This window comes from Epinephelus fuscoguttatus, linkage group LG21, assembly GCF_011397635.1.
Source record: "Epinephelus fuscoguttatus linkage group LG21, E.fuscoguttatus.final_Chr_v1".
NCBI lineage: Eukaryota > Metazoa > Chordata > Actinopteri > Perciformes > Serranidae > Epinephelus > Epinephelus fuscoguttatus.
In genome coordinates this window covers 6,876,651-6,898,900 of record NC_064772.1, presented here as the reverse complement: position 1 = coordinate 6,898,900, position 22,250 = coordinate 6,876,651, and the positions used below count along the sequence as shown (strand labels likewise).

The window sequence follows — 22,250 nt, the reverse complement described above, 5'->3', positions numbered from 1 at the left end:
CAACAATAGGGTGCGTCCCCTAACACATCAGTAGTGAGTTTACTGCGTCCTTTCGTCCTGACAGCGAACCATAAAAGATCTCTGTTAGTCCTAAACACAGTTTTCCCCAGTACAACTTGACGCCATTAGTATTGAGCCCTGCTTTTTAGCCTGTGCAAAATTGATGTGACACAACAGAAAAACATCAGCCACTGCCACTGGTGAATGCTTGACACCATACCATGACAGTGGTAGAGAGTAGGGCTGAAATGATTAGTTGATTAATTGATTGGCAAAAGAATGAATCAGCAACTACAGTATTTTGATAGTTGATTAGTTGTTCAAATTGCTGCTTTCCTTTGTCTTATGGCAGTAAATTCAGAAGTTTTCGGCTTTGGACAGTTGATCAGACAAAACAATTTTAAGACATCTCTTTGGGCTTTGGAAAATGTTTTTGGTTATTTTTCAGCATTTTTATAATGTTTTTTTGAAACAAGTTTATTACTAGCTGTGTGTGTGTGTGTATTTAGCTATGTTATATGAATATTACGCCAGGGCCACACTGCCCGCGGAAGCGCAGCGCACCGAAATTCTTGCGCGCGCCGGAGCACCTCCGTTCACATCAGACACGCATTTCTCCACGCCGTCGACAAGCGATTCTGCTCCCAGCTCTTGTTTTTCACTGCCTGGCTTGTCAGATTTGCTCGCGGCTCGTGCAGAAAATAGACCAGACGCTGAACTGATCGCTGCAAATCGTGAGCCTGCCGCGGAGCTTCCCGGCGCGGCGCGGCCAGTGTGGACGACACAGTCGGTTAACATGGGCGCCGAAAGGAAACTGCCTTCTCTTCGAGGCTATTCGCGGCGCTTCCGCGGGCGGTGTGGCCCTAGCGTTAGGGTTGGGTCGGTATGAGGGGAAAAAAACGGTCCGGTTTTTGTGAAAAAACGCGTCAAGTTGGTAATACTGGATTTTCGCCACTTGGGAGCGCATTTGACTCATTTAAAATAAAAAAATGACCATAGGACAACAGAGTGACAGTAACACGTTTCTTTTATTCCTTACAAATAAATTTTGCAGCTTAATCAGTGCAAACAAAGGTTGCCTCCTTCATCTGGCTCAAAGCCAAAGTGTTGCCATAGTGGTACATTCTTTGATTTCTTGGAAACTAAATTGTCCGCCATTATCAACTCCCCAGGCTACAGTAGAGGCCTCAGCGCATGCGCACTCGCAACCCCTAGCTCAGTCCCCACCCCACCCCCATCCCCCTCTCTCTCCTGCTCGCTGTGCACTTGGCGAAGAGGCAGACACAGGTGCCCACAGACTCTGGCATACTAGCGGAGTCGAGCGCACTTCCGCATTGTAGTTTCCTGTAAAAATGTCCGTGAAAAATACATGCAGAGCAGTCTTGTGTTACACTGGTGCGCGGAGCGGAGTCCGTGCGGTCGTGCTTTGAGCGCACAGGGCTTGCAGATGTCCGCTTTTACCGGGTGGACCTCCGCGGAGTCCGTTCCGCCTATGTTCCGCCCAAGTATGCGGGCCAGTCGGTCTCAAAAAAAAAGAAAAAAAAAAAACGTTCCACGACGGAAAGACGGAGTACCGAACCGAATTGGTATTACCGAGAACCGACCCAACCCTAATGAATATCTAAATATAGTTGTGTCATGAGCAACAAATGCACACGTTTCCTTTCTCATTTAAAGACCCACATTTCAGTATTTTGCCTACCCATGTCTTTATAAGCAGCAGCAGCAGATTCTTAGCTGCCATATCTCTGAAGCTGCTCACACGTCTCAAGTGTTCATTCATCATGTGGCATCAACAGGGACAGGAAGTAAACAGAGTAGGTCACTCAGCTTCCTCCCCTCTTCCACTAACAGACTATTCCACTTGGGTCACGTCCTTAGTCTCTGGCCCTAATAGCTGTGAACGGCCAGGGACGGGCAGCGCTGCATGCCTGGTGCTTCTAAATATAGCAGGGCTGCCTACATGTACACAGCAGTTTCTACCCATGCACCCTCCTATTAGTCTCTCTGCTTGGCTGCATTTACACAGCAAAAACTCTGGTTTCTCTTTTTTAATGACTGTTCTTAGATGTTCCTGCATTATCAAGATGAACTCACTGTGAAGTTATATGCTGTGTGGTAAAAATAACAATGTCATATCTCAGTTTGGTACCTGCATGTTTTAAACACAATGTGAGCCCTTAAATATTAATGTGTACCTCATTATCAGCAATTTTTAGTTTTCATGCAGAGCTAACAAGATTATCACAGTTGTGAAAGACATAACATTTAATTGCTGTCAACACAGCATTGGTTGATTCAAATTGGATCTGCAACTGATGATATTTTTTTATTTCAGTTGATCAGATCAGACTTTTTTGTTTCATCAGTTAACAGTTTAATCTAAAAAATGTCTGAAAATATTGCAAAATGCCCCAGAACCCAAGGTGACAACTTCAAATAGCTTGTTTTGTCTGACCAGCAGTCCTAAACCAAATGACATTCAGTTTAAAATGAAAGAGCTACTACTCAATAGTAGAGCAGCAGATTTTCACATTTTGAATAAAAAATATCTTTTTATAGCTTGCTAAGTTGCATGTTGTGTGATCTCTGTGGGGTTCGATGTCTAGCTACCATGAATCCACGTGGGACAGATGAAAGGATGTACTTATGCAGCATTATTTGTATCACATGAAGGGAAAAATAGAATGAAATAAAATGTGTAGTTTAAATTAAAGGTTGATAGATTAATCAGTTCAGCTGATTAATCGCTGCCAATTGGACGTTGTACAAACTATCATTATCAGCAGAGCTTGGCTCCAATAGATGGCAATTGCTGTGCAGCCTATACCAGTCACAAGGGGACATAAATCACCAATTGTAGCTGAAGAGGGGAGGGTTGTGTTGAATGATTGTCGGGTACGGCTCCAGGGAACGCGAGTCCCTTATGCTGTGTGATGTTGTATCCGTATATTTATGTTCATTTTAGCATTTATATGAAGTTTTTGCCAGGATTGTGAGAGCTGGTCCAATGCTATTGGTGCTAGAGCGAAAGTCCTCATACTGGAGAGGCTGTATTGAGGAGGTTTTGCATGTAGTGCACATCACGTGGCACCAGAGGCCAGTCTGGTGCGTCAGGCAGCTGAGCTGACTGCGAGGAGTGGGGAGAATGTTACAGGACCAGGTTACACAAATACTATCATCCAGTATATACTCCGGTGAAATTCCAGGAAGGTATGAAAACAGAGATGCCACCCAAGCCTAGTCTTCTGTTTTGTCTCACACCCAAAAGAAAGCAAACTGAGCCCAGCATTTAAGGTACTCTTAGTGTTTGGTAACCTGCCTTTCGTTGTTATATTTATTTCATTTCTTAACAAGATCTTTGGTAGACTGTTACACGGTTGAATCAGTATATGTACTGCTCTCCAACTCTCTATCTGTTGCTTAATTTAGGACAAATTAAAGATTTTCACTTTGACATACTAAAGTGTTATTTTTCTGTTGATCACTGTCCAGAAAGCCTAATTGCTTCCACTCAGCTGCAATTAAGTAAAACATTAAAACATGAAAAAGTCAAAAGTATCAGCCTTTTTATTGGTTCTTTGTTTGCAAATAATCTGCACAGATATTTCTCCCTGGTGTGAAAAGTCTTTTAGCCTTTCCTCTCCCTGTGCATTTCTGTGTTGTTACTTTGTGTGTCTTGTTGTCTTTCTCTCTCTGTGGCTTGAAAGATGTCGATGCGGCAAACTCTGGCATTCATTTACCTTCTCCTCTTGTCCTGACCGTGGAGATGAAATTACAGCTTCAGGTCCGTCAATTAGCCTTAATGATGTGGCCTCCTTGGACTGTCATCAGCACAACCGTTAAACCAGCTGCGTTTACTCTTCTGATAGTGTCACAGTCATTACCCGACCTCATATTCAATAGGGGATTGGGGAGTTGATTCACAAATACCAAAAATCGATTTTTGGATGTTGTTAAGACAGTTAGGTTGATGGATGAAAGAAGCAGAACTCAACTGCAGGAGCACAGTGCAGCACCTGCATGATGTAAGCAAGGGTTATCTTGTAGTTCAGGAGGCAGGAATTTGGGTGCATTTTAGATTTAATCACTTATGAATTTGATTTGTGTGATGAAGCATTTAATGGATATTTTGCAATAACAGACACATTGTCTTCTGTTTTTGGAACAAAAACAACAAAAAACATGTGACCTATGGTGTTGGTCAGTATATTACACTTTCATTTTATTAATCTCGTACAGACAGAAGACCATGACATACTTTCAAATGAATGCAGGGAACCTTTTTAATTAAAAGGCTGCATACTGGCCCCTATTTTTTATTTTTCTGTTAAGACAGAAAGTTAACACCATGGCCAGTTAGCTTAAAGATTTACTCTACAGCATTTGCCTAAAAAAACAACGTGTTCATATAGAAGTGATCCCTCTCAGTCATTACTTATGACCCACTCTCAGTGTGTGTTCGTATATTTTCTGCAGAGACTCTGCTCTTTTCCTGTATTTTTTTATTTTCTTCTTGTCTGTGTTCATGACATTTATAGGTGTGTACCCCCACAGCACTCACTTAAGCACATGTTTACATGTTTAAATCATAAGCAACTGAATATGTTGAAGTGTCTTTCAGCAACATGATAATACTCTCTGCACTACCTAAAGGTCTGGATGAGTCTTTTGGACAAATGCTTAAAGGTAAAAATTTACCCCCAGTATCCAGAAAGGAGCTCTGTAGATGAGGGAGACTGTGCACTGTCTTGACTGGACTGGTGAAGGAAATCATGGAGGCGTTGAAGTGGACTAATCTGTTATTAGCTGAGTGACGTCAGGGTCTGGTCAGCACTGCATGGACAGGGATCAGAGCCAGGTGTCAGCAGATAGGCCTTAAAACTGACCTGTCTTAACTGTGTACAAAGCACTGAGGAAACTGACACTTCTTTAATTGATGTTTGATTCTAGGATTTACTATAAACACCAAGATTCACTGGTCTTTTTATATATTTTTATGTAGCTTGTTTCCTGGCAGTGACAAAGATTGTTACTCAAAATGTATTTCTCTTCATCTTGTTTTGTTTGCAGGTCATTTGGTGAGGATTGCCAAAGCTTTTAGGTGGAGGAGTGGCAGAGAGCGCCACCCAGGCGTGCAGAGTGGGACTGCATCCCGCCTCACAACCAACGACCAGCTTCCTGAAGCGCTGCTGCTGCTGCCAGATGGACTGCGCACTCTGAGAGCAGAGCGAGCCAGGCCACAGAAACCAACCGAGGAGAGGAGCCGGGGGGAGAGCGCCCACCGGAGCAGGAAAGGGAGGGCATTATTCGGTAGGGAGAGGAGAGGACAAGGGGCTCTACGATGTCGTCAAACAGGACCCAGAACCCCCATGGACTGAAACAGATAGGCCTGGACCAGATATGGGACGACCTGCGGGCTGGCATCCAGCAGGTGTACACACGGCAAAGCATGGCCAAGTCGCGCTACATGGAACTCTACACGTATCCTGTCAGTTTTGGGAGGTTGATGCTGTGAGGCTGTGATGGGGGGTTTGAATGTTGACTGGATTTTTGGGTGGAATGATTACATTACTTTACAAAACATATTTGTTTAATACAAATATTAGCCTTTTTTTTAAAAAAAAAAATATATATATAAAGTTTTAAAGTTTGCACTTGGTTCAGTGGCACGTTCAGTGTGACAGCGGCATTCCTGTAATATAGTAAACAAGCCAACTGTGCTGACGATGGATGGGAAATGTGCAAAACCATTTTTTTTTTTTTTACAACGCTAGATATCAAAAGACTGTCGTATTAAGCTGCTGTGAGCTGTAAATTCACCATCTCTAAGCAGAAGAAAGAAGATAATGTTATTTTGGAGCCTTACTGTGCAAAGTGTCTCCTCCTTTGTGCTGCTGCATCTTGTTTGTACCAAAGACTATCATGAAAGTCAAGAGCGCTCACTCAACACTCTTAGGAACAAAACATCCCAAACAGCACACTGCACAGCACACTGAATAGCCAAAAACATAGAGTCAAAACAAATGCTGGACTTTAAGCAATCTCAGTCGACTGAGGGGTCTCCAACTGATAATTAGATTCTTTGATTTTCAGGGGACAGCCCTAGTTTCTAGATATTGTGACTAGAGGAACATACATTTAACACACACAGACATTAAGACACTCTTGTCTGATATTTTGACCAAATAATTGAGAGAATTATTGGCAAATTAACTGAACCACATTCAAGTCTAATCTTTAAAAACAAAATGTAAACAATCAGATGTTTTTTAGTTATTTACTGTACTTAGTCTGTAATTTATTTACAGTGATGCTGGGTTTAAAGGGTCTTTCACCACCCTAGACCTATAATAATACCTAGATATCGGATGCCAACATGGCACCTATTCAGTTAAATGGAGTTTCTTGTCTGGCACATGTGCCAAAAAAGTTTCTAGCTTCCAGGTTTACTTCCACAGTTTTCAGCCCTCTTAATATGCGCACTAGTGTTTCCCCGCTAGCCCCACCGTGACTTCCTGCTTGGCCCATACACTTAATGTTGTGATAACATCACCGACTTTCAAGTAGTTTTTCTCTGCTCGAGGAAAGTTTTACAAGTATTGAACTTCATGGATCAAAAATTCATAATAGAAAGAGTAGCAGTTGACCTTGTTTGCAGTCCAAGGCGTCCTGTCAACAGTTTAACTGATGTCTCTTTTACAATAGTGGTCTACGGGGAAAATGCTTTTTGGGCTGCAGGGGATTGTTTTTTGCTGCAATACTGCGAGTGGCCACTGGGAAAAATTGGAAGCTAGGCTTAGCTACTTTCCTGGGGGCCTGGTCATTGTGGTGTGGGAAGTGTTTGCAGATAAACGGTGTTAAAGCGCCTGCCTCCTAGAGCTCCCTATCTCCTGGAGCTCCCTACCTGTACTGTGAGCAAACATCCACTGGATGGCATGAAATTAAGTGATTTGCATCGTTTGGCAGATTTTGCACACGCCCCACATCCTGGTGATACAGACCTGGTTGAAAATTGGTAATATCCCTTTAATGTTTGCCAAATTTTGGCATTTGTTTAGTCAGTAGCCACCCTCTCTGTATGTTTTAGTGTAGTTTGTGCATTGGCTTGCTACTTCCTTCTTCCTAAAACACAAACCTGTTTTATAGCTTTTTGCCAAGGTAATGAGTTGCAACCAAACAATGCCCAGTCGGCCAGAGTGCTGAAAACAGGAAACAAACCTTTGCAATACCTTCTACATTATCACTGATCTCAGGAGGTCTTGATCAAAATCTATTTTGTTCATGAAAAAGGGAGGTTGAACTCCAGGATTTTTCAGCAACCAGACCTAATTAATCACTCTCTAAACATGCAAACTCCACAGAATACACAGTGTGCATTGCGTGAGTATTAAGGACACAAAGAGATGAGTTTCTCTGTGGGCACATTTTGTTGTTTGACAACCTCGCTTCCTGTTACGCACCTTTCCAGTACTACAGGATGTCATTGTTTCCCTGAAGTACAAAATGCACCCAGTCATATAATCTCAGAACTGTAATCCTATCCTGCCAGGCAGAAAGAACAGCACTAATTTGAACTTTATACAAACGACAGTATATTGAATGACATGTTGGCCTTTCAGAGCTTTTTGTCTCAATGTCTGCATCACAGGTCACTAATTATAGCAAGCTTTGATGTAGTTACAGAGTGATGCACTCTATGAAAGAGAGAGTAGAGTAAATAGTTCCTCTTCTTTTGCTTTATGTAAAGGTCAGCTGCATTTCAGAATTTAAGCTTTATTTAACATCTTTTTTCTTTTTCTTCTTCTTTTTTTTTTTACGTGTAGTGTCCCTGTGTTTATTCCTTAACCCTTTCCACAGACATGTATATAACTATTGTACCAGCGTCCACCAGTCCAGCCAGGGCAGGGGCTCCGTGCCTCCAGCCAAGCCCTCCAAAAAGTCCACGACTCCAGGTGGGGCTCAGTTTGTAGGCCTGGAGCTCTACAAGCGACTCAAAGAGTTCCTGAAGAATTATTTGACCAGCCTGCTCAAGGTGAGTTCACACACTTCAGAAGAACTCAACACTGGGATGTTAACACTGATATGTTTTGTATAGTTTTCAGACCAACACAGATGTACCAATAATCTCTTCCTGTCCATGTTTTGTCTTTCTCCTCCCTCCTCTCCTGGTTTTCACCCCAGGATGGCGAGGATCTTATGGATGAGTGTGTGTTGAAGTTTTACACCCAGCAGTGGGAGGATTACCGTTTCTCTAGTAAGGTCCTCAACGGGATCTGCGCCTACCTCAACCGCCACTGGGTCAGACGAGAGTGTGATGAGGGACGCAAGGGAATCTATGAGATATATTCGGTATGTCTAATATCTGCTTCTGTCTTACTGTCAGTGCTCAACAGATGCTTGTGAGGCATGCTGGTCACAGAGCTGCAACGATTAGTTTATTAATCAATTTGTTGATCGATGGAAAGTGAATTGGCAACTATTTTGATAAACGAGTAATAGTTTTTGTAATTTTCTTTTTAGTTAAGAAAATTGGCAGGTTTCATGCTTCTTTGATAGTTTTCTGTGTCATACATGATAATAAACTGAATAGCCTTGGACTTTTGGACTGTTTGTCAGATAAAACCATGCAATTTGAAGATGGCACCTTGGGCTCTGGGAATTTACTGACAAAATGATTAATTGAGAAAATAATGGGCAGATAAACTGATAATGAAAATAAGTGTTAGTTGCAGCCCCAGTCACAGTAGAGGTTAAGTGAATGCTCAAGGTGTAATTGGATCTAAACAGATATTTTTAGCTTCTAATCTGAATGCTTAAACATGCTGTTTGAATGATCCTAACAACCATCCAAAATTGCTGTGCATCTCTCTGTACTTCTTATGTAATAGTTTTGCAGTGTAGAAATTCAGAGTTGTAACATAACAAGAGTGAGTTCGCAGTAGCTGCAACCTTCATGCCAAATTTCAGCCCCCGAAGGCAAAAAACTGTAGCCTCGAAATATTGGGGAAATTTTGGCGACTGACTGACAGAGTGAGCTGTAGAGCTGCAGGTCACAGCTAAAAACAGCCCACTGGGAACTACAAAGTCAACTTGAGCTGCCTTTAAACATTTGCTGTTTCCTTCCTAGAGAACGGACTAGCTAACATGTTTGACTTGTACCTTTGTTAGTAGTGCTACACTTCAGATAATATGAAAGGATTAGCTGATTGACATTACAGGTCTGATCTGTTGAAATACTGGATCTAATATCTGTGTGAGGAATTTGTCTCCCACAAATTATTCATTATTATGGAAACACAAAGTTCAGATGATATACTGTTGTCATGTTGGAATTTTAAAATAAAAGTCCTCTGTCTTGTGGATTGTATATCTGTGAGAGCTGACACTTGCCCAATATTTTATGGTCATCACAAAACTAATGTTTTAAGTTTGTGTGGAAACAGCATGAATTTAAAAGTGATTTCATCAGAATTTAAAGAGTATTTAAGAATACAGATTGAGGCCTGTGTGATTTTTCAGTTTTGACCAAGCCTCCAAGGATTCTCCCTGCAAGACCTTAAAAGTCAATTAAAACTCATTTAATTTCGGCTGATATGGATCATGCTGAATAAAGGGACCAGAGACATGTTACTAACATGCAGCCTAAACTCTTGACCTTTTGTTGACCTTCTCATTCTTCTCTCCTCTCCTGCACTGCTGTTTCCTCCCAGCTGGCACTTGTGACCTGGAGGGAGTGTTTATTTCGACCCCTCAACAAACAGGTGTGTTTTTATAGGAGTAGAGTGAGAAATACCAAAGATTCAAACAGTTAATCAAACAGTGTGATCTTGTCTTTGTCAAGTACGTTTATGTGTCCTAAATTTACCTGCAAACCTTTTTACGTCAGCCTTATTTTTTGTCACTGTACAAATAATTAACAAGAGTTAAACAACTCTCTTTTTCAGGTAACAAACGCCGTGCTGAAGCTGATAGAGAGAGAGAGGAATGGGGAAACCATTAACACCAGACTGATCAGCGGTGTGGTCCAGTCTTATGGTAGGTCAATAAGTACAGTGACGAAATAAAGACAAAGAGCCTGCTATTCTTGGCAGACATTAAATAAAGCAGGAAGGCATATACTTGTAAATTTGATGTCCATAAGTACAAACAGTGAAGATTCATAGCAACTCCTAACAGAGTATTGAATTTTTTATTATTATTATTATTATTATTATTATTATTATTATTATTGGCCCTTCATGAAAGTGTTAGCCACCACAGCTCTTCATTGAGACAGAGATTTTAGAGTAAATTCACTTTGTTGAACTGAAAATATGATTGAATAAATAAAGTGAGAAGCTAAAAAAAAACTCAGGAGAGGAGGTCAAACCCATATTCTTACCTTAACCACACCGAACCTTTTCCAAAACTAAACACCTTAAAGGGATGGTTTGGGTTTTTTTGAAGTGAACTTCTCCATAATCAGTGTATTACCTGCAGTAGATGGCAGTTGACACGTCCCCACTATGGAAAAGCATGCAGGAGTGCTGACAAAGAAGCTAAGCAGTGTACTGCTGTGGATGGGGGGCAGCAGCAAAAAGTACATCAGCCACTTAAAAAAATCAGTATCACTTTAATTGTACGTTACATTTAGAATGTTTTTACTGCTTTAACTTGCCATCAAGCATTTTCCTTTCCATAGAACTTCCTGTATTCCTACGTATCTCTCTTTCTTCCCGTTTAGTTTCCCTCTGCTGAAGTTCTTCTCCTCTATACTCTGGTTCATTAAGGTGTCCTCTTGTCTCCCCAGTGAACAACTCCTCGTCGCCGTCATAATCATAAATATTGTTGCCTCTGCGCCGGCAATACATGTGGCCGGAGGCATTATGTTTTTGGGTCGTTGTGCGTCCCATTCGCCGTGATGAATTTTTTCCAAATTTGACACAACTGTCCACTTGAACTCAAAGATGAACTGATGAGAATTTGATGAAATGTATTTGGCCCGAAACTCAAGAATGCATATGCTTATTATGTCAAAATTTCTCACAAATGTCCAATAGGATATAATTATGAAGTAATGACATTTCATGTCCAAAAGGTCAAAGGTCAGCTTCACTGTGACAAAAACATTTTTCTGGTCATTACTCAATGTCATACCTCGGGAACAGAAGGGGAGACATTTGGTCAGATACTGAATTGGTGACACTAATATGGAAGTTCTACGATCCAGAAAATGTAGTGCCAAAGGAAAGGTCTGTCTAATGGCAAGGTAAAGTGGTGAAAATACTCTCGCTATAGTGCAGACTTACTGGTATTGATTTTTTTTAGAGGGGACTGTATTTCAGGGGGCTAACATACATTTTGCTTCTAACCTTTTTCACAGCAGTACATTGCTTAGCTTCTGTATCAGCACTCCTGCTGCTTCTACAAACTAGGAGCGTGCCACCCGCCATCGACTGTAGGTAATACACTGAATATAGATAGAATAAGTACCTCATACAACCCCACCTCTAAAAATCCAAACTATCCCTTTAACTCTAATGTAACTATTTAAAACTTTATACCTAATCTTAACTGTTTCAAGGCTTAAATCTAAACAGTCATCTTTAACCTCGTACCTGAGGGCAACCTGGTTGGGAAGAGCAGTTTCAGAGCTTCTGTATATATCCCTGAAGGGTCATCAATTCGGCTTTCTCTAGCTGTGATCATAAATATATCTCTGTCGTCAGTCATTATTCAGTGGAGACAATGATATCTGGTTTGATTTGAGGCCTGTACTGTCCTGATGGATCTCAAAAAACTATACTGAAAGAAATACAATATATATACAAGTTAAATGATTTTGTTTGGCAAAGGTATGAGATGATGTCTAACCTGACTTGATCAGCTGAAAATATATTTTAATGCTACAGCAAGTTTTATTGTAAATTGTTAATGAGATGTTGGATAACATTAGATACAAAGTCAAGTCCAGGTGTGGGGGCGTATTTCCCCCAAGTTATTTTTTTTCCCATAAGACAGCGCATTTTTAGAAATGAAGCTTTAAGTGTTCTTTAGTTTTTCCTCTTGACCATGAAATTATTGCACATCCAACTTAAAGATTTAATCCCGTTCAGTAGCTGTGAACATAATATCACAGGGTTCTGAGGAGTTGTGACACCTCACATTAATACCTGTCCTCCATCTCCAGTTGAGCTGGGTCTGAACGAGGAGGACGCCTTCGCCAAAGGCCCCACGCTGTCTGTGTATAAAGAGTACTTTGAATGTCAGTTCCTCACTGACACAGAACGGTTCTACACACGTGAGAGCACAGAGTTCCTGCAGCAGAACCCCGTCACCGAGTACATGAAGAAGGTACATGGTCTTTCCACTTCAGCTACACACAGTGATGGATGGATGGATGGACTCAACACGGCAGATTTTATGCAAGCGTTACTTGTTCTGCTGCTTATAAAATTGCCCTCAGTGTAACATTTAAACTGTGAGTGCAGGTGATTATGTCATCATAATAAAGAACTGACTATGTTTTTCTTTTTCCCACAGGCGGAGGCTCGTCTGCTGGAGGAGCAGCGGCGTGTGCAGGTTTACCTCCATGAATCCACTCAGGATGAGCTGGCTAGGAAGTGTGAGCAGGTCCTCATAGAGAAACACCTGGAGATCTTCCACACTGAGTTCCAGAACCTTCTGGATGCTGACAAGAATGAAGGTAAACCTGCGATTTTTATTTTAGTGCCTGTGTCATCACATTATTGTATACCTTAGATTGAACCGCAACGTCAGTTTCTTTGTTTTCTTCGAATACTGTGGTTACGGGCACTTTCAGGAAAGTGGTATCTGTGACAGCTCCAGATTGTGTGCAAGACATATAAGCAGCTAACATTACATGGAGCAAATGATGAACTCTCTCTCCGCGATGGATGCTTCTGTCCTGTCGGCTAACACCATCTGGGCCTCGCTGTTATGACATACCTACTTTTCAACGATCACAACTTGTTTTCTTTTTAGTAACCAAGTGGCTGATGTTTCATTCATTCATTCATTTCCCTAATTCATTAAGTCATTCATTTGTCTCTCCCTTGTTGTCCTCCTAATCTAACGCTGAGGGACGTGTGTGTGGAGCCAGCAGTCTGCTGTAGCTTTGCTAACCTCCAAGTCTGCCCATTTTAGCGGTCCAATCAAATGCGAAGGATTTGATTAAATCTCTCTTGGAACTGTACACCGATATTATAAATATTCCATTTCACTGGGATATACGTCACAGCACAGAAGCTAAAGATGCTCTCACTTCTGTTTCACTGGGACTTCAAGTAGCTACAGATGATCTAATCAGCCCCAGGTGACTTATCATTTAAATCAGTGAAAGCTACAGTCACTGCTGGCTAGAAGAAGAAGCCCGCTACCTGAATGATTTCTACCTTCAGTACTAAAAGAGAATGAGGGGATATAAAAGATCTGATGAGAAATTTGTGAGCTCTAGTGTGAAACAGGTACCAGATCCATATTGAAACTGGTGCCCAACCCTGCTGCTGTGTATGAATTTACAGCTTACTGTTAATAATGGAGTGAATTTGAAAATGATACAATTTGTGTAATCGCTACATACGTTATTATCTTTTTTAGTAAAAATGGAAAATCAGCAAAAAGGTCTCAGCCCAGTTAAACAGTACATTCTTGCTTAACAACACACTACATTGTATTTAAAAGGACTTTTTTGACTTGACTATTATTGATATTGAGCAAACTTCTCTCTCATGCTGTTGTCCCTCTGTCTCTCCTCTTAGACCTGGGCCGGATGTACAACCTGGTGTCGCGGATCACAGACGGTCTCGGTGAACTGAAGAAACTTCTAGAGACTCACATCCACAACCAGGGCCTGGCTGCCATTGAGAAGTGTGGAGAGGCAGCACTCAACGTATGGGCCACTTTTTCACATCTCACTCATAGTTTTCTTTAACATGTCAACTGACAAGATTCACTGATCCAGACCTCCTTCAGTGTGGACATAGACAGTTTATTTCTTGTCAGTTAACAATAAGAATAGGAGGCAGTAGATAAAATGTGCCAGGGATTGTTATTTTCTCTTTTCTGGTGCCATTTATGTGCAGGAATTTGTTTTGTTAATATTTTTGCAAAAGAATTACAAAAAAAACCTGGTGCAGGTACGTAATCGCAAAGCATTTTTTGCGGTCGCACGGCTGTGAAAGCAGCGTTTTATAGCTGAAGGAAGAGACAGTGAAGCACCAAGAACAAACACAAGCTCAGTGTTGTTATGTCTACCAGGCTGATCGCTGCCCTTTCTCACCAGAGGGACAATGATTAGTATTTTTAATACAAAATACATTTTTTGGGGAAAGAAAAAAAAAAGATGTTCTGATCAGCCACATTATCAGTATATGCTGCACTACTAAGGTGTGAGTAGTAGAAATGTAAAAGGTGAAGCCAGAACTGTTTTTTTTAATGAAGAATAATGCAGGGAATTCAAGCAAATACATTGTGATAGAACCAAACGTGTGTGTGTGTGTGTGTGTGTGTGTGTGTGTGTGTGTGTGTGTGTGTTTCATCCAGGACCCCAAAGTGTATGTCCAGACCACCCTGGATGTCCATAAGAAGTACAACGCCTTGGTCATGTCTGCCTTCAACAACGATGCTGGCTTCGTGGCAGCGCTCGACAAGGTCAGAAATTCCTCTGTGAGGTCAACTTCTGATCTGCCCATGAGATCTGTGACAAGTCAAAATATCTGTGGGCTTCACTGTAGGACTGGGACGATAAGCTTATCTGCCTATTCAGTACTTTTTTTTTTCTTTTCTTTTTTTTTTCCCCTTTTTTAATGTATGTGATGTCGTGTTACTTGCAGATTATCACTTAAAAAGCAAACCGTCTTTCCATCTCCAGATTTGAATTATATTGATTTAGGCATTAAAATGTTGATTTAGAAATTATAAGAAGAGAAATCCCAATACTTGAGTGAGTGTTGTTTTCCCCACCTCTACTTCACTGTAACTTTGTCATTTTTGCAGATCTAAATCTAACATGTTGGTTTGTTTTTCCACAGGCCTGTGGTCGATTCATCAACAACAATGCTGTCACCAGGATGGCTCAGTCATCCAGCAAATCTCCCGAGCTGCTGGCCAGATACTGCGATTCTTTATTGAAGAAGAGGTCAGTGATATGTTGTGTGGGTGGGTGGTGTGTGCACCTGAATTACAAACGGGATTGCAGTTCTTCAGCTGTCAGAAACATTTAGGGCTTGTTATGTAATTATTAGGATGTTGAACAAAGTTAAATTCTGTAGTTTGGTCTTTCTGTGTCAAATCAGGATTTTGTTCAAACTTCCTGTTTATTCTATGCAAGACCAAAAAAAAAAGTTCTGTAAAATATTTTGGCTGAACTCTGAATTGCATAATTTTTTTCCACCGGGAATGTTTTCATTTTCACCTCCTAAAAAAATGACTTGGACTGAAGTTATTTTCAGGGTTCAATATTCGATATTCTGCAAGTATAACAAGCCATGGTTGCAGTTTTTTGCTTTTTTGATATGCTAAAATGGGGATGTACACCATTTTGTTTGGTTGCCCCCACCGGATTCATGGCAGTAGGAGTTTTATGTCTGAAGATACTGAAGCCCAAAAAATGACCTCCTGTCTGAGATGTTTTTTTCAGGGGAAAATAACATTTCCAAAAATTCAAAAATTACGACATTACCTGTGGCAAAAAAAGAAAGAAAAGAAGTAATTCTTAGAATTCTGCCAAAATATTTTACAAACAGGGTTCCCATGGTCATGGAAAACCTGAAAAAGTCATAAAATTACATTTTCACATCACATTTTCCAGGCCTGGAAAAGTTATGGATTTAGTCAAAAATAATTGAAAGTTTTAGAAAAGTCAGGAATTTTGTTGTGTGTGATAGAATTGTTAGAGTCATCTTCTGTGGATAACTTTCCACGGAATGGAACATAACGACAGATTTATTTTCTGTAGCTGCTGAGGCAGCATAGCTCTGATATGTATCAATGTGATGTTTTGTTTACCATCATGCAAGTTTCTCCATTTTCTTTCCACCTGCTGTCTCTCTCTTTATGTATGCCTGCTAGCTGAAATTATGTTTGATTGTGACATGGTTTGGGGAAAAAAAGGCAAAAATATTATTATTGTTTGTTGAAAATTCATGGAAAAGTTTTGAAATTTTGTCCATGAAAATGTGTGGGAACTGCGAACAAACTGTTTTTGTGTTTTTGGTTTCAAATAAAACAAAGTTCAAACAAAACCTAAAATGTAATCAAAAATCTCTGATTTTCTAGTTGACAAAACAATATCCACTCAAGGTTTTCATCCTGGGACTGTTGTATGCATACTCAACCTCCTCAGTTGCTCTTCCTGAGGTTTCTACTGTTTTTTTTCCCTGTTAAAGGGTTTTTTGGGGAGTTTTTCCTGATCAGCTGTGAGGGTCCTAAGGACAGAGGGATGTCGTATGCTGTAAAGCCCTGTGAGGCAAATTGTGATTTGTGATATTGGGCTTTATAAATAAAATTGATTGATTGACTGATTGATAATGAGCAAGCTGTTGAGCTTTAAAAAACAGTTCAGACCAAAGATTAGCAACAAAAACGTTTCAGAAAGTTGCAGAGAAAAGTTGCAGCAGTGTGAACTAGCCAGTCTGAGCTTGACTCAAGCCAGTTGATGGTGTCACCTGCAACTCAGCTGGTCAAATCACTGGTGGCTGGTTTTAAACTCAAAAGCATTTCAGCTGTTTCATAGCCAGTTGGCTTGTAGTGAAATCTGCTGGTCAAGTCAAAATGACCGCGGACGGCATGTTCGCTCTGTCCTTGCCGAGCCCTCTTTTTTTGTCCTCGTAGTGTGCTGGTGTCGGACGGTGGGTTGCTGCTGCTGCTCACTGTGTGTGCTTGTGCCCCACCCACACACTGACTGATTAATTGGCGCTGGTTATTTATAATATTGTGGCGTATTGATTATGAAAACACTCCATCTGATGCTGGTTTTGTTGCTGTTTTTTTGCGGTTTCATCACTACAAATACAACTGTAGCCAGTATCTCACTATCACTATCCTCACTCATATTTTAAGAAGCTACAAATTATATTCAGCCTCAAAATAAACCTGAAAAGCTGGAAATCAGAACGAAAGTACAGAGAGTTGTTACATTGAGATGATGCACCGTCTCATTTAGTTGCATTGGTGTGAACCGGCAGGTTAATAGAAGGTTGCAGAACGGAGCATTGCAAGTAGTTGCCTGTTTCAACTCGTCTTGTTGCAAATCCTTTGTCTGAACAGGGGTTAAGTCCAACACAGACACGAAGTCCTAAAAGTGCTCAGAATAATATAAAGTTTAAAAACATCTGCAGTTTCATGATATCTGAGTAAACTTGATCTGCTGATAGACAGTAAGCGGACTTTGAGTCTAGAATTGTTTTTATAAACTTCTGTGTAAACTTTTGTAGTTTCGTAGCTGATTGTTTAAGGATTTGAAGAGGTACTGATTTATTCATAGCACACACACTGCAGCACCTGTGTGTTTTCTCTTGAAAAAAAAACTGTTATTCTGAGCTGTCCTCACCACCTAAGGCAGAGTGAAATATAAACTCTTATTGTTTTTTCTACAGCTCTAAAAACCCAGAGGAGGCAGAACTGGAGGACACACTCAACCAAGTGGTGAGACACTTTGACCCGTGTGTTTGCACAAATGTACACATACACAGCAGCAGTTGCACTGCAAATATACCACCATAACTACTGACCTAGTTACTTGTGTTTTATTAGTTGTAGGCAGGCACAGAACTGTAGTAGGACATCTGCAGTACAAAACAGTTGCTTCTGTTTCGTACAGGAGACCAGCCATTAAACAAATTAGCAGAAAATGTGTATATCAGCACTGTTGTTTTTTCTAAGTACTAGTGTACTTTTTTTCCCTTTGCTCCAGTTACTGTGTAATTAAAGAATTTCAGAACTAGGATGGTGGTATTTGAAGGGATTTTGTCACCATTTTATTGTAGTCATTGGTCCTTTTTATTACATCTCTTAGATAAATGAAAAAATATAAAATGTATTCAAAGGGATGGGAGGTTTTAAACATGTTGAAGGTCCAGTGTGTAGGACTTTGTGGGCTGGAGTATAACAGCACCTCAAAAAAGAATAGTTGTGTTTTCGTTAACTTAGAATGAGCCATTTATATCTACATAGGGAGCAGGTCATCGCCTTGAGAAGGTATAGCCACAGCAGGAGCAGCTACGTTACTATCCATTAGCTACATGACTCACCCACCTTAACCTACAAGTCGACATGCAATCGGTCCCCTTCCCTTCTCTGCCAGATGAAAATGCTAAGTTAGCTATTAGCTAGCTATGAAGTATTGCGTTAAAAGAGAGGAGGTCAGGGTAAGGGTAATGGTAAAGGTTACACCTCATTACTTCTAAAGTGAATCAAGTCTTCATGTGTAAGGAATTATTGATACTTTTGACCTGATATTTATTTACTATATCGTGGCGTTTAGCACAGTTCAGATAACCATTGTGGTGGTGGGTTTGTCTTGTACTAGTGATGGGTGTGGTTTGTAGGGGCGTGTTGTGTACACTACAAATTGAATGTGTCTGCAGCTATACATGTCTTTCTTGTCTATGGAGATTGCCATGTTGCACCATTGTTTCTACAGTAGCCTAGAACGGACAAACCAGACAGTGGCTCTAGATAGAGCCATTAACATTTTTGTGTTTGCCACCATAGTTAGTAGGTTGTGTGACGAGAGCGTCAGAAAAAGCAAATTTATTTATTTATTTTTTTTTTTTTTTGAAAGTAAAACTGCTTTATTCAGTGTTTTTACCAGTCCAGATCACCTGGTCTGTTTATTTGGGAGAGAAAGAGACCTCTGTGGATTTTTCAGCCTCTGGTAAAAACCTCCTCGACGTCTGGATCTTAAGTTATTGGAGATAAGAGGTTAGCACACATGAGCAGGTGCTAAGCTAGTGGCCTGTCTGGGAAGAGCCTAACAGTATCAAAGAAATAAAGATTTTTAATGTAAAACTGCTTTATTCAGTTCTTTGTGTTTAAATATACTGGTCTGTTTGTTTTGGAGAGGAAGAGACCTCTGAGGACAATGATGCTCCCAGTAAGAACCTCCTGAACAATGAATGCTGAAGGAAATCAAACCAGGAGAAGTTTCAGCTGGTTGCACTCTGAAATCCTCACCACTGCCTGATGCCACTAAATCCCCCTGAATCTTACACACTAAACCTTTAAATGCAATTTTATTTTTAAAATACACTGACGCGTGTGTTTGTGTATTACATGCTGTATACAGTATGTGCAGCTTTAGTGCAGTACGGTACAAAAAGGTGCACTCAGGTTAGAAGTACAATAAGACTAATGTTTCTTTCCTTCTCTCAGATGGTTGTGTTCAAGTACATCGAGGACAAAGATGTTTTCCAAAAGTTTTACGCTAAGATGCTTGCCAAGCGTCTGGTCCACCAGAACAGCGCCAGTGATGACGCGGAGGCCAGCATGATCTCCAAACTCAAGGTGTGACTCACACCAGCCCAGTGCTCCATCACACACCGACAAACTGCAGAGAGCTCACACAGCCTGCGTGTGCATGAAAACATCCACATTACCACTAAACTGTCAGTTTGTGCATCCTCAGAACCTCACACTGAATCTGGTTTTGTTTTTGCAGCAAGCATGCGGGTTCGAGTACACGTCCAAACTGCAGCGAATGTTCCAGGACATCGGAGTCAGTAAAGACCTGAACGAACAGTTCAAGAAGCACCTGACCAACTCTGAGCCTCTGGACTGTAAGTAAACGCACACAGTTAGTGGTTTTCAGGTAACTGACCTTAAACATGACCGAGAGAAACTGTATTTGGGACTTAATATCTCAGTCTGTCAGTGCGCTTCAGTTCCACCAACTCTGAAGATGCTCATAGTTTCACTGTAACTACGTGTGGCAAGAGCACCTAAACTCTGTTTGCTTTTTGGCACAGTTTGGAGTTTGTTTCACTCTTTGCAGGTGCTTTTAGAATTACACATTTTCTTTTTGTCTTATTTGTGCAGGTTTAGCTGACGCAAAAGCTGTGTGATCCTGTTGTGAATTTGAGTTTCCAGTTCATTCGGTCCTCCTTGCTAAAACTACTGCATTCTGATACAACAGTGCTGCACTAAATCTTCCTTTCATGAATGCTAGTTTTAGCTGGGTTTACCTAATAAACTTTACTGTTACTCTTTGTGATCTTACTTCAGTATTTTTACTAGTATGTTAACAAATAGTGTTTTTATTTAATTTTAATTTAAGTTTGAGGAAAAATAGACTGGACCCAGGTGTGTCAAAGGACATAAAATAAATCCCATAATTGAACTGACTCTGATTGTTCCTGTGTGTATCTTACAGTGGATTTTAGTATCCAGGTTCTTAGCTCTGGTTCTTGGCCTTTCCAGCAGTCCTGTACCTTCGCTCTGCCTTCTGAGGTAAGACCAGTTTAAGGTATAAACATCTTATATTTCTAACTGTGCAGAGTTTAATGAGTAAAATCTACGGTATGATTTGAAGACTGAGGCTTTATTCTGTTCCTGCTTTGGGAAGAAAATGTGTTTTTGTGGCTGTGACTTGGTTCAGCCCAGTGTGAGCAAGTGTTGACCTGCTGCAGCAGCTACAGGTGCTTGTTGATAACATAGTTGAACCTTCCTCCATGAACAGAAGGCTGTGGTTGGTTTCTTTTTTCTTCTAGAAATTTTAATTACAGAGACAATGCTATAGTGTTTAAAGCTCACAACGAGTCATCAGTGTTGGTTTGGTTGTTACTGCACTTTATTCTCTTAACCAGGAGGACTCAATCTTGTATTTGATCCTCTGCAGTTTTATTGAGTGAACAGCAGTCATGTCATTGCAGTTAAAACGCTTTTATTCCCAGTTTTATAGCCTTGCCGTAGCCGGAGTTCTTACTTGAACCTTCTCTGTGGCCCCTCAATGTCTGTGGACCTCAGTTTGAGAACCACTCCTCTGAACTCTTCTCCTTATCTCTCTTTGTGTGCAGCTAGAGCGAAGCTACCAGCGCTTCACAGCGTTTTACGCCAGCAGACACAGCGGCAGGAAGCTGACCTGGCTCTATCACCTGTCCAAAGGAGAGCTGGTCACCAACTGCTTCAAGAACAGGTGAGTGTGTTGTTACAGAGCTCACAGGTAGAGGGTGCCGTGTCCCTTTATTACAGCATCATATCAAACTGTTGACTCTGGACATCATCTCATGTTTGACTGGCAGGTCATAGTGATCTATCGTTTTGTTGTTTTACTTGGTATTTGGAGGTTGTTTATTATTTTTCTGAAGCATGTTTTCTTAGATTCTTGTTTCAATGACCAGTAGTGAGGAACAGGCTGTGCAGTTTGAGTCTGTTTGAACCTGTTGTTGTTGTTGTTGTTGTTTACAGGTACACACTGCAGGCCTCCACCTTCCAGATGGCCATCCTGCTGCAGTATAACACAGAGGACAGTTACACCGTCCAGCAGCTCACGGACAGCACACAGATCAAAACTGTGAGAAACATTTAAACAACACATTCTCACAGTCTTAACCTTCTAAAACATGGTGACTTCATTTATTTATGTCCTCTTCAAAGGACAACAGGAGCTGTCTTTGGCTTCTACGTTTTCCTTCATTTAGTAGAAATGTTGAATTCTTCCAGTTACTGATATTTTCTTTTATTTTCAGGACATTTTGGTTCAAGTTCTACAGATTTTGTTAAAATCAAAGCTGCTGGTGAGTAAAATCAAGTTTTTGGTCTTTTCTTTCTTTGTGTGTCACAGTTTTCATGTTCAGTCTTAAAACTATGCATTGAACACACATTCACCTAATTTCAGTATTGCAGCATTTTAACATGTCGGTCTCTGGTCTCAGTAGGCAACCTGGTGTCTATTTTCATATCTTAAACACTTTCAACATGACACAGGTCTAACGGCTGAAACACATGGGGCACGGGCACGACATGTCATGAAGGTGGGGTGGAGCGGGTTTCTTAACCTCCTACACAGACTCCGTCTCTGTAGCATGTGGCTTCAGCTTCACTCTATGTGTACCGAGGTTTGCCAAGTGGTGATGCAGTTGGTTATGGCGGATTTGGAAGTGTAGGCTATTAACTGGGACTGACGTAGTAAACTGTATCGTTTGAACAACATAATGCCTTGATATGATTCATTTCTTTTATATTTGAACTTAAGAAAACCACAATGTTGCTCTGCTGCTTCATATTGCCTCTGGTACAATTAGGTTATT

The 22,250-nt window shown here is 40.8% G+C and overlaps 1 protein-coding gene across 1 annotated transcript in view; it reads left to right on the top strand.

Moving 5' to 3' along the window:
• LOC125881497 (cullin-1) overlaps positions 1–22,250 on the top strand; it is a 37,675-nt gene that overhangs the window by 11,571 nt on the left and 3,854 nt on the right. The window contains exons 2-18 of the mRNA XM_049564579.1: positions 5,074–5,484; positions 7,861–8,035; positions 8,185–8,352; positions 9,714–9,764; positions 9,948–10,038; positions 12,173–12,336; positions 12,526–12,688; positions 13,764–13,894; positions 14,548–14,655; positions 15,036–15,142; positions 17,601–17,649; positions 19,378–19,509; positions 19,664–19,781; positions 20,375–20,451; positions 21,018–21,136; positions 21,409–21,514; positions 21,690–21,737. Of these exons, the coding sequence (XP_049420536.1) occupies positions 5,345–5,484; positions 7,861–8,035; positions 8,185–8,352; positions 9,714–9,764; positions 9,948–10,038; positions 12,173–12,336; positions 12,526–12,688; positions 13,764–13,894; positions 14,548–14,655; positions 15,036–15,142; positions 17,601–17,649; positions 19,378–19,509; positions 19,664–19,781; positions 20,375–20,451; positions 21,018–21,136; positions 21,409–21,514; positions 21,690–21,737 (1,947 nt within the window). The 5' untranslated portion in view covers positions 5,074–5,344. The remainder of the gene's footprint in view (positions 1–5,073; positions 5,485–7,860; positions 8,036–8,184; positions 8,353–9,713; positions 9,765–9,947; positions 10,039–12,172; positions 12,337–12,525; positions 12,689–13,763; positions 13,895–14,547; positions 14,656–15,035; positions 15,143–17,600; positions 17,650–19,377; positions 19,510–19,663; positions 19,782–20,374; positions 20,452–21,017; positions 21,137–21,408; positions 21,515–21,689; positions 21,738–22,250) is intronic.